This window comes from Cryptomeria japonica, chromosome 9 (assembly GCF_030272615.1).
Source record: "Cryptomeria japonica chromosome 9, Sugi_1.0, whole genome shotgun sequence".
Classification (NCBI taxonomy): domain Eukaryota; kingdom Viridiplantae; phylum Streptophyta; class Pinopsida; order Cupressales; family Cupressaceae; genus Cryptomeria; species Cryptomeria japonica.
In genome coordinates, this window is record NC_081413.1 from 722221927 (window position 1) to 722234376 (window position 12450).

The 12450-nt window shown below is 33.6% G+C and overlaps 1 protein-coding gene across 1 annotated transcript in view; it reads left to right on the top strand.

Moving 5' to 3' along the window:
* Positions 1-10525, top strand: part of LOC131067439 (glutamate receptor 3.3) — a 33182-nt gene extending 22657 nt beyond the window's left edge. Inside the window, exons 4-6 of the mRNA XM_058002453.2 lie at positions 8811-8842; positions 9253-9662; positions 9771-10525. Coding sequence (XP_057858436.2) covers positions 8811-8842; positions 9253-9662; positions 9771-10259 — 931 coding nt within the window. The 3' untranslated portion in view covers positions 10260-10525. The remainder of the gene's footprint in view (positions 1-8810; positions 8843-9252; positions 9663-9770) is intronic.
* The last annotated feature ends 1925 nt before the right edge of the window (positions 10526-12450 follow it).

The following is a 12450-nucleotide window of genomic DNA, read 5'->3' on the forward strand; positions in this document are numbered from 1 at the left end:
AATGAAAAATGTAGGATTTTAGAATTAACCCTAAAACCTCTACCTAAGATATCTGGCAATTGAACTAATTACTAACAACTTTTTCTATGGAAGCAGAAATGAACAACTTAGATGAATAGAGATTGGTAATCTCATTACCTTCTCATGCTATTCAATAGAAAAATATACATATTTATAGCCTCTTAGATGAATGGTTCACAATGATGAGTGTGTCAGAGAAGCTGAGTGATGAATGATTCACAATGATGAGTGTTTCAGAGAAGTTGAGTTAATTTCAATGAAGAGAGATGACTACAAGCAAAGGTAGTGGTGGACTTGATGAGGTAAGAGGTGGCACCTAATTGCATACACAACAATGATAAGATAGAGGTGGCACCTAATTGCATACACAACAATGATAAGATAGCATAACAATGATAAGATAGAGGTGGCACTTGGTTAGTTGCCTTTAATCAAGAAAGTAAACACGTGCTTATTAGCCACTTAGGAATAAAACATATTTACCGAAGGCTGGGGTTTCATGGAGGGAGGCTTCCTAAAAAATAGAGCGGGTGTTGCAAAGGTTTTTAAGGAATTTTTTAAAGTGGGTGGTCTCATGAAATTTGTAGCACAGTTCTGCTTAAAAATTTAAGCTCCTAAATTTAAGGAAGCTGGTGGTCTCATGGATACATAGCTTTGTCTTTTATTCTCTCTGCAATGAGAAAAACAAGTTAAATTTTTTTTTTCTTTTCAAAATTAATTTTTAACAGTAATCTAAACTTAAATATGTGACAAGTGGCAGAAATCATCCCTAAGCTGGTGGGGCAATTTCTAACCCCGTCTCAATTTCACCCGCTGAAATATGCAGTGCTAAAAAGTAGGGGCTTCTATTTTTTAGGAAAAGATTCTAAATAAACCTGTAGCATAATTTTTTTTGTTTCATGAGACCTCATGTTCCATGAAAATAGAAGCTCAAGCCCCTCATAAGACTGCACCCTAAGAAAATTTAATTAAAAAGATGCAATAAAATACTACATCAATATCTTTCTTTAAATACAACTTAGGGAGGAAATAAGGCCCTAACAAGCAGTACTATGTTAGGTATCTAAGTGCAAAATGTGTCCGTCCAAAAGAAAGATAGAGAACATCTCAAGACACAACTTCCCTCACATTGTAGAAGATGAAGAATGTCAAAGTAGATAGTTTAGTAATGCCTGCTAAAGTAGGCTCCTTTCATTAAACAACACGTCCTCTTTTCAAAAGAAAGAACGTTTGTGTTGTAGTTTTAATGAATTCCCACTCCCAAGGTTGAATGTAGGGTGGCAAGATAAAGGTATTTATAAAATGCTCATATATCACAACTGTAGGATGTGTCATCTACATAATTGATGGAGAGTGTAAGATTTGGCTAAGGAGATAGCCTCCTAAGATCGAGGAATTTCAATGAAAGTACGAAATAGATCTAAAATGAGACAATAATTCTAAAAAGATGCAATGATATACAAGAGTACATGAAGTGGGTATATATAAGATACACCCTAATCACAGGTTCGGCAACCTTATGTATGAAGTTCAAAATTGGCAAACTCTCATAAAATTTAAAAAAATCTTTCAAAATCCCCGTAAAGGTCATTTTTTCATCTTCAGGAATCACAAAAGTTCCATCGCACATTGCATTTGATGGTGTCCCAAGAGGCTTTGTTCCTACATACCCTGCATAAGCATCCGAAACCATTCGGGAGTCAGAAACAGATAGCAAAGACGAAGGTAGTGGTTTAAGTTTACCTGGGACAACTGCCATAAGCAATTTTCGGGAGAGGCAGCGCATTCGTTGCAGAACAAAGGCATCGACCTGCAATTTTGGGCATTTGCTGACGAATGGTGAAGAGCTATTTACAACTCAAGGTTTCCTTTCTTCCAAAGGCAGCGTTGTTCTATCACCTGCAAATTGTAAAGGAATGGATTTGGTGAGCAAAGGAAAAAGGAAAAGTGTGGTGTGGCATCATTGACAAATTCTCCACGTTAAGGCTTTGGGCACTGCATTCCGAGCCCTCCTCAAATTCCTCTTCTTTTAGCAGCAAATTTTAATTCTCTCCCATCTCTTTTTGTAGTGAATGCAATTTCATTTGATTATATTCTCGACGAGGAGAGAAGCCCGGGCAGAAATGAAGTCCATCATTTAACATATTATTTAAATATTAATAAATTAAAATTAAGATTTTGAATATATCTATATTCAATGATATCTATATTACAATATTTTTTAATTTATTATAATATATTCAAATTTAATTCTATTGTGTTATTTTTAATGGTTTTGATTTAATAAATGTATATTAATTTAAAATTCAATATAATTTTATTGTATTTTAATAAACAATATATTTGATTATTTTATTTTATAATATAATTTTTATTTCAAATCTATTTAACATTGTTAAAACTATTTTGATAATTTAATGCATTTATTACTTATATATATATTTATGCCGAGAGGCATCTACAATGACATCAAAAGGTAAATGCATGAAATATGCCATGTTTCAGCTTTTGTGGAGGTGTTATTTTATACTCCAAATAAAATGGAACGCTCGCCACTTTCCTCCAGCTAGATTCACAGGTTTTTGCATGGCGGACTTTAAATGGATTTGTATTCTTGGTGTTTAGTATTTTAGAAGAACATTTATTTTATAGATTCTCTTCTATTATAAGATATCTCTTGGCATATTTTACATATATTTTTTAAATATAGATATACTAGTTTAAGTTCAAATTTATACAAGATGAATTTAATGTCATCTTCATTTAAATTTTATTGTTGCCAAACTTGAACTCGAATTTAAACCTGGTGACTTGAGGATACACCACAAAGATGTGAATGTGCGTCTAATGTAGGATAAAGGAGATGCTCACTTGTGTGTAATACAACTCCACCATAGAAAGAAAGTACTAGTCACATGCGCAAGTTCAACCTACCTTAGCAACCTTATGCAATACAAGAAAATTAATATGTACCACTTTAACTTCAAGAGTTCAAAGAGGAGACCCATGAACTTGATAACATCATCTAGATCCCAAAGGTAAGATTTTACAAACAAACATGAGATGCCTTGTAAGTATTTATCCCATTGTGGTGGCATGTATGGATTTGCTAAAGAGAGTCATCAAAAGTATTTGGAATAGTTGTGATCTCTATAGAAGGTGGAGGAGGAATCTTTATAGTTGTTTCTATAACATCCATGAGTGCAAGGGTGTGAAGGAAGGAGCACTAATGAATGAAGGTTCGAGTGGATCTCCAAATAACTGCTTGATTGCAGTTTGGAATAGTTGTGATCTCTATATAAGGTGGAGGAGGAATCTTTATAGTTGTCTCTATAACATCCATGATTGCAAGGGTTTTAAGGAAAGATCACTAATGAATGAAGGTTCAAGTGGATCTCCAAAAACTTCTTGATTGCACTTTGGAATAGTTGTGATCTCTATAGAAGGTGAAGGAAAAATCTTTATAGTTGTCTCTATAACATCCATGAGTGCAAGGGTTTGATGGAAAGATCACTAATGAATGAAGGTTCAAGTGGTTCTCCAAATAACTGCTTGATTATGGTGCAATCAGCAAAGGCACTCAATTTGCTTTGTGGTGTAATATGTCCTTGAAAACAATAAGAAAGATTGTTTGTAGATTCTATTCTTCTTGTTCTTGTCCCATTCATTTTAATTTATTCTTAAAATCACTTTGCTTAGGAGTGAATCCATGAAGCTAGGGTAGGAAATCTTATTGTTTGTACTGATTCTTACTCCCTTCTCATTAATGCTGATGGAGCAGGTACAGGGAGTTTTGATTGGTCTAAGCCCTTACGTAGGGCTGTTTGGGTAGGCTTTGTTAACATGTTACATTCAGGTATCTTGTTCAGGTGGCACTTGATTGTTGATTGGGGATGGGTTGGGCGCATTGCTTATGTACGTTGTGGTGTGGTGCAGTATTGTACAAGGGTAGTAATTTTTTTTTATATAAATATCTTTTAATTTTTTTCCCCTTGCACAGTACCTTGAACTATACATGCCAATACAATTGGAAAAATGGGGCCTCTGGTAGAAATGTTTGACTCAGACAATTTTATATGCAATTCTTAGGCTCTTGACTACTCCAGATACAATAACCAGCTTCCTTTTGTTCCAACATGCTTTTGGAAAAAAAGACCTGTAAAAATAACAAATAACTTGCAACCTTCAAACTTGATAGCATGGCCTCTAGGTGTTCAAATTGGAAGGAGGCAAGACTAACTTTCTTGTATTGTCTGGAAACTATGCAGTTTCAAAATACCCTTCCCAAAAGATGAAATCCTTTATGAAGAAAAACATAAACAAGAAACAAAACTAATCCAATAGCCAAATGGACACTAATTCCATGTAGGATTTTAAACAACCCCAAAACCTCTATACAAGACCTATGAATATCAAACTAATTACTACCATCTTTCTATTTAGTAGCAAAAATTAACAACTTGAGTTAATAGAAATTGACATTCTGAATGTCTTCTCATTAGCTATTCAAAAGAGAAATATTTATAGCCTCTTGGGTGTATAAGTCACAATCACAAGTGTCCAAGAGGAATTGAATTAAATTAAGAAAGGAACTATCTCAACAAGCAGAGGCAGTGATAGGCACTTAATTAACTCAATTTTTCACAATGCAGTAAGATATTTCTCCCTTGTGCTTAACCCTAACCAGGTGTGATTATTAATAAGCACATCATTATAGGAACTCTTAAGCAATTTTACAAGACAATTAATACAAAACCAATGGCTGAAAAATCACCTTGAAAAAGTCCCTAAATTTTTCAAAAGGCAGCAATATGCAAAGTATCTTAAAAAAATAGGCAAAAAATATCCCACTTGTTGAATACTTGCATAGAAATTAAATATAGATAAATTAGCTACTAAGGACAACTATGCTGCCCATTGATTTCTAGTGCTAAGGAATTTTTTTGGGACTAATAGACTCCTGTAATGAGTCAACAATATTCTCCAAGGTATCAAGTTTATCCGATAATACCATTTTGCCTTTAACCACATCTCAAACAAAACGATACTGCACATCAATAAGCTTCGTTTGAGCATTAGAAGTTGGTTGTTTTTGCCAAATAGATCGCATTGGCTAACATAGTGTATCTTTATCACCTTTTGTAAAAAGCAACGTGTAAACACAACCTTTGTAACCATACTACCTCGCATGCATTAGTGGCTTCCAAGTACTCAACTTCTGTTTTTGACTTTTGCTCATTCAATTGACTACTCCAACAAACAAAGGATACAAATAACTGCTTCTAGATTGTTGGTAACCAATATCTCCAGCTTAATCAGCATCAACAAATTTTTGTAATCCAATAATCTGTACATCTCAGGTTTTCCTTGGTAGAAGATTGCATAATCTAAAATGCCACACAAATATCTGAAGACCCTTTTTTACTGTAGTCCAATGTTCCTTCATTGGACTTGGCATATACCTGCTTTAAACTCCCATTCCAGGGGCAATGTATGGCCTAATACTTGCCATGGCATACATTAGACTTTCAACAATGCTTGTGCAAGGGACATCGGGCATGTCAATGTCCTCAATATCCTTATGTCTCGAGACATTGTTCTATAGATAACTTTAAACCTACGTTGCCAATTCGGGTACGGGTACGGGTTCACGAGTACGACAATTTGTTTTCCTTGGGTACAGGTACAGGTATATCCATACACGCATACACTCTCTCTCACACACACACATATAAAATTGCCAAGAGATAGAATATTTAGATACCTCATATTCATAATTTGCAAAAATGAAAATACTCGTCTCAAAATGTCATTACACAATGAAATTTCAAATTACAATTGATTATTTAATATTCATGTTAAAGCACTAGTGGGAAACTTTACCCAATTTGTTTACCATATACATAATGTTCCCAAAATTCAAAATCCTAAGGGGCAATTAAAAATTCCATCAGCTATATCTTTAGTGTGCAAAGTGGGAAGGCCTTTCTCTCCAACATCACCCGTTTTCTCATGCCAAAGCAATTTTCTCCACAAGCAACATATATGTTCCAATCTTGGGAACAATAAAGGTATTGCATCTATCACTCACAATGCTTTCCTTAATCATAAATAATGTTCCAATTTGGAATCCTTTTATAATACCTTTTATTCTTGAACCATCTTGCAAGTATCTTTGTTAAATATTGTTTGCACATTTGCATCACTTATTTTACTTACAGATATTAGATTTCTAGCCAATCCTGGAATATGTAGAACTTGGAGGAGGGTTTAAACCTTTACATCTTTAAACATCACCTTGACTCTTATACACCCTGTGACCATATATGACAAGTCTTTGCATAAGAAGACATCAACTCCATTATAACTTTTATATTCACAATACACTCCTTGTGAGGAGTCATAGGAAAAGAAGCATCCAAATCAATTAGCTATGCATCATGACATGAGTGCATACTTGAAGAATCCAAGTACATTCCAACTTCTTTAGTAAAAGTCTTTGTTTCTATGGAAGAGACATCATTAGGTGCCTTACCTTTGTCAACCATTTAAAATCTACATTGCTTCTTAAAATACCTAGTTTCACTATAATTCCAATACTTTTTCATGTCTTCTTTTAGATTTAGATTTACCTGTAGATTTCAATTGTCCATTCTCTGATTTGTTTTCTATTTTCTTTTGGGAATGACCTCTCAAACAAGACATTCTTTTGTTAGATCGTTGGATTTTTGCCTCATTTCTTTTGACAACAATTTGACTATCTCCTCAATCTTTAAATTTAGACGATATACTACATATGGCCATAACAGATTATCCCATAAATCTAACAAAGAATGTAAAATAATATGTTTTTCTTCTTCACTCATTTGAACATCAATAGAGCTTAAATTGATTTATCACAATGTTGAAAGAATTCAAATGCTCCATCTCAGAGTTGCCATCATTTATTGTAAGAGAATACAACTTCTTTGGGAGATAAAGTTTCATTTATTATAGACTTTGTCTAATACAAATACCCTGTTTTATCTCATACTTAGGTTGTCTTCTTTTGAGATCTTGAATAATATTAAATCTAAAAGGCATAATCGGATTGTATTTTTCACTTTCTTATCCATCTTTGTCTATTCTTTTGCTGCCATACCCAAGGGTTTCTTTATGGACACAACTCATTGATCTCTATCTACAAGATCTTCCATCTTAAGCTTCCATAATTCAAATATTTGGCCGATAAATTTCTCTCTCCATCTTTAAAGTGCTTTCCATTTGCTGTACACATGCGACTCATCAAAGACTCAAGAAAATATTTATCAAAGCACCAATATACTCTTCCTCTCAAAAATGTAGCTAAACCTTAGCTTTGATACCAAATGAAAAGACACAATATTGATAGACCAATACAAGGGAAGCAATGCTAACACAATCTTAAGTGCAATAGAAAGAAAACAATGGCACACTCACAATATAACATTATTATTTACTCTAAGAAACCCTTTAGGGAAAAACTCTAGCAGGATAACGCTCATTGTATTAATTCAATTGTCATGTGCAATTATTTATAAGCACATTACTCTAGTAAACTGCTAAGCAGTACTACAATATGATAGGCATAAAATCATAATAAAACACCTCCAAAAAGGGCCCATAAATTTTTTTGGGTGGCAATCCTGCATTGGGTGGCCATTCGCTCACTAAATCCTCAAGCCAGCACGATGCCCTAGGCATTTCAAATCATGGATGACTATACACTAGACAGTATATAAGGGGTATAGAACATGCAAACTATACAACACATACCTGGCATGAAGATTGGGGAAGTGAGTATTCAATATTTACTATAGACAGCTCGTATCATTATTATGCTAGGGGAATCTGCTTCAGTGTAAATTGTTTTAATCCTAACCAATCAAAGTATTGTAAACTATATGGTTGGTTTTCAATCAAGGCTCAATGCTGGAGTTCCATTGCAGGTTATATAAAGAAACGTAAGAATTTGAGCTGGGTAGCTAATTTTCATTTAAATCTTATTTATCAACAGTAACCCTAAACGTCCCCTTCTTTTATTTGGTCAGCCACCCCATTGTTGTGTATTAGTTACAGAATTTCCATAATTTGTGGAAAGACACCACTACACACGATGATTGCACAAAGGTTTCTAATTTTCAACTATCTATACCAGGATTAGTATGTTCAATCTAGTAATTCATCACGTAAATGATGTAAAGAAGTATTTATGGTTTCACCAGATGGGAAAATGGAAATTTACTGCTATAAGATTGATTGCACATCTCTTGCATGATTGAGGGGTGATATAGGCAGTATAAGACAATGAGATGGAAATTTGTGTTGTGGTAAAAAGTTTGGATCATATGTAATCAGGTTTAGATTAGACAATGAAATAAACTTGAAAATTTAAAAAATCTTCGTGTTCAGACTGGGGATCATAAGTTACAACATCCTACTTTTCTACCATATGTGTTTTGTTAAACCGGAAATTGGGACAACTTTTGATTTGAAATAAACTTTTATTAGTATCTAGGGTTTAGGCATATTGATAGAACACTATACTTCGCTGACTTGTCAGAATAGTTGCAATTGATTAAATGGATTCCTCTCGTTTATTTCTAGTGAATTTTTTATTTTTGTTCCAAGTAGAAAATAATTTCAAGCAAAGAATATTACAGGAATTCTCCTTCAAATAGTTGGTTGAATAGTTGTGTGGGATGGAATGAAGCTGTATTCTCAACATAAAGGATGAAACATCTTATAATTTGCTTTCTGTTTTTCTGCAGGTTCAGCTTCTCAACAATGTTTTTCGCTCACAGTGAGTAATCTAAATATTTCTGCCTGGTTCTTTGTCCTGAGCCTCTTATTATAATTTGTCAAATTTTCAATACTGTAAGCAAAAATACAGAATATGTTGTTTGGGTGTTTTAAAATTTTGTACCTATCATTTTGTCAGTGATAGGTACTGGAAAATTGGATGGTATGGTTATTTAGTGTTTCTTACAGAACTCCAAGTCTGGTTACATTTATATCTTAGACCAATGCACATAAGTATAATATGGTTGTATGGTGTCTTACAAGGTGCTGTTGTTTATTGTCTAATGAGGAACTCCAATACTTGTTCTAAACATTAGGAAAACATAGTTGTATGGTCTAATAAGGTGGTGGAAACTTCTCTTCTTATATCTTGTGCAGGCAAAACCTGACAACAATTTTGGGCTAATGCAGGAGAAAATGTTATGAGCAACCTGGGGCGAGCAGTGCTTTTAATATGGTTATTTGTTGTTTTGATCATTAATTCCAGTTATACTGCAAGCCTGACCTCAATTCTCACAGTACAACAGCTTTCACCAACAGTAAATGGATTTGCCAGTTTAATTGAAAGCAACGAACCAATTGGATATCAAGAAGGAACCTATGTTAAAAGATATCTAATGGATGAGTTTAATATAGATGAATCCAGACTTGTTCCTTTTAATTCTACAGAAAGCTATGCTAAAGCATTGACAAAAGGACCAGGCAAACCAGGAGGCGTAGCAGCAATTATTGATTCATCGCCAATTATCCAGCTCTTTCTCTCAACGCAATGCGGTTTCACAACTCTTGGCTCAGAAATTAGCAAAGGAGGATGGGGATTTGTAAGGAAAACAATTGAATATATGGATTGCATCTTAAGTAATTGTTTTGGCTTTTATTGGCTGATAAAAGTAGCTAATTTCTTTTCTGTTTTTGTTGCCTCTTAACAGGCTTTCCAAAAGGATTCCCAATTAGCAATTGATATGTCAACTGCAATTCTGACCCTTTCAGAAAGTGGTGAGCTTCAGAGGATTCATGATAAATGGTTTAGTAGAAATCGTTGTGGTACACAGGCCACAGAAGTTGATTCTACTCGGCTTCAACTGAAAAGTTTTTGGGGTCTTTTTTTGATCAGTGGAGTGGCATCCTTTGTAGCTCTCATTATCTTTTTCGTTCGTATGTTCATTCAGTATTCCAGAAGCATCAGCGACACAGTTACCAGAGATGGCGTTTCTTCTTCAAGTTCCTTAACATCAAGACTGAAATCATTCGTTGATTTTATAGATAAGAAAGAGATTTATCAAGGTAAAGAAGATTCAACAAGCATGACTCCAAGAAGTCAACCGAGTCTTACCCCAAGAAATCAACGAGAAGCTTGGCTTGAGTCTGAATATACTTCTAATAGTCAATCGATTTCAGCTGGCCAAAATGTAATGTAGCATTGTTTTCTCTCGTGTCCTGTTCATCTAACAATGGCTCAAATGATATTCTGATGGCAAATATGACAAGGGAGATATCAGCTAGCAAAGGCTGCTTGTTACAAAATGATTTTGTTAAAAAGTTTTTTGAGATGAAGGACTATAGCTGCTCAGTTGGTATCAATTTACACAAGCACATTAATCAGGATTAAGTCTTGTTTGATGAAGTAAAAAGAGAATTGTCATTTAATTTAGCTGCTATCTTTATTGGTTCCAGTTTGGAAATTTATTTGGAATGTCTATAATGGGTGTGTCGAATTGAACCATATTATTATTATCTTTAACTCCACTGTTCCTCTTAGACAAGCACTGGTAGCTTTTATGATAGCATATGAAAAATGGACTGATAATTGATAGTTAATTGATACTATGATATGCAATGCAAATGATTTAAAGCTAAATGATTATGTTTAATGAGAAATGCTAAATTGCTTAAAACTCACAGATGCATGAGTTTATTCAAATTGTTAATTTGAAAACTAACTCTTTTCCAACTTAAACTCCTACTTTTGAGAGAATAAGATAATTTGTTTGAAATTAACGGTCATAATCAGAACTGCAAATTTGGATGACTGTGAACAAAGGTGAAGGTTGAGAGAAAGGGGGAAAAAGAAGACAAGTGTCACTCATATCACCTTGACTGGGTTGAAGGAATCTAGGGATGGTTGGAGAAGATTTAGGCATGAGAGGAGAAGTGGATTCAAGTTCTTCTTAAGATATAGAGATGTTAGAGAGAATATAGAAGAAGGTTAGGAAATATGTGTACACGATATTTCATTTATTTTGGAAGTTGGAGTTAAGTGGCTAATAAATGTTTTATTTATTTTAATTTCGTTGAATTAATTTAGCTACATGATGGATGAGTTGGAGATGGAAGATGGAAGATGGATTGGAAAAGGGGATTAAACAATTAAGAAATTATTTAATTAATGAGACTATAGGATAGAAGAACAACCATTAAATATTAGATATTTAATTGATTGATTAGAAGAAAAAGATTAACGAATTAATTAATAAAATGTTTCAATTAAATTAATTAATAGAAGAATATGGTATGAATTAAATAAATTAATCTTTTCAAATTAACTATTTAATAGAAGAATAATTATTAAATAAATATAAATATTTATTTAATTGTTCATCACCATTTTTATGTGTATACATTTTGCCCCTCTTTGAAATGATGTCGAGACAATTTTGTTTCAAAAATTAAATCGAGTCTTGATAATGCGCTTGTCGGAGATAAAAATCTTGATTGTGTGACCTCTTGGGAGATTGATCGTGAAATTATTGAAAATTTTGGATAAGCGATTGATCTCACGATAATTGAAAAGGTCTTTCAATTAAATTTATTTGTGAAAAATAAATAAAATTGCCCCACTTAAAAGCATTAATTACCCTTCCAAATGGTTTTGCATCCTTGTCAGCTTGTGGAGTGAAAAGAATTGGCTTACTAGTGCTGACAGAATGGTGATTCCATTTGAGAACCATCGATTTGAGTGTGTACGATGGTATTAGCGACCTCCTGAGTATCGTTATTTGGTATGTACCTTATCCCAAGCTGCTTTACAACTTGTCGTACCAATTTCCTTGTTTTTTAGCATGTTTTATGGTTTGTTTTTAATTTTTCGATTTTTCGAGTTTGCGTGTTAGTGCTTTTCCTCCGTTGGTTTGTGCTTTTGCTTTTTAGGTTCTTGCTTTTGTTATTTAGTGCATATGAATGTTTGGTTACCACTTTTGTTTTGAATGTTAGTGCTTTTATAGATTTCTCGCTTTTGACTCGTGTGTTCGCGCATATGTTAAAAAGGCTAGTGTTTTTGAATGATTTAGCGCCTTTGACTTGTCGGTTAGCACATATGTTGAAAAGGTTAGCATGTTTGTTTGATTTAGCGCCTGTGATTAATAGAATAACGCTTTTGTTGAAAAGGTTAGCGCTTTTATATGATTTATATGAATTTGTTTGATTTTGTCTATGTTGAAATTCATTGAGATGATTTGATTTAGGCATTTTGATTCACAAATGTGATTGATAGGTATTCAATTGATGTCTTGGTTGATAGAAATTTTGATAATGTTGATTGATAGGATAAACGATTTATTGATTTGATCGGTAGATTGATAGATTAGCTCTAAGAGACCGATTCAGTTTTTG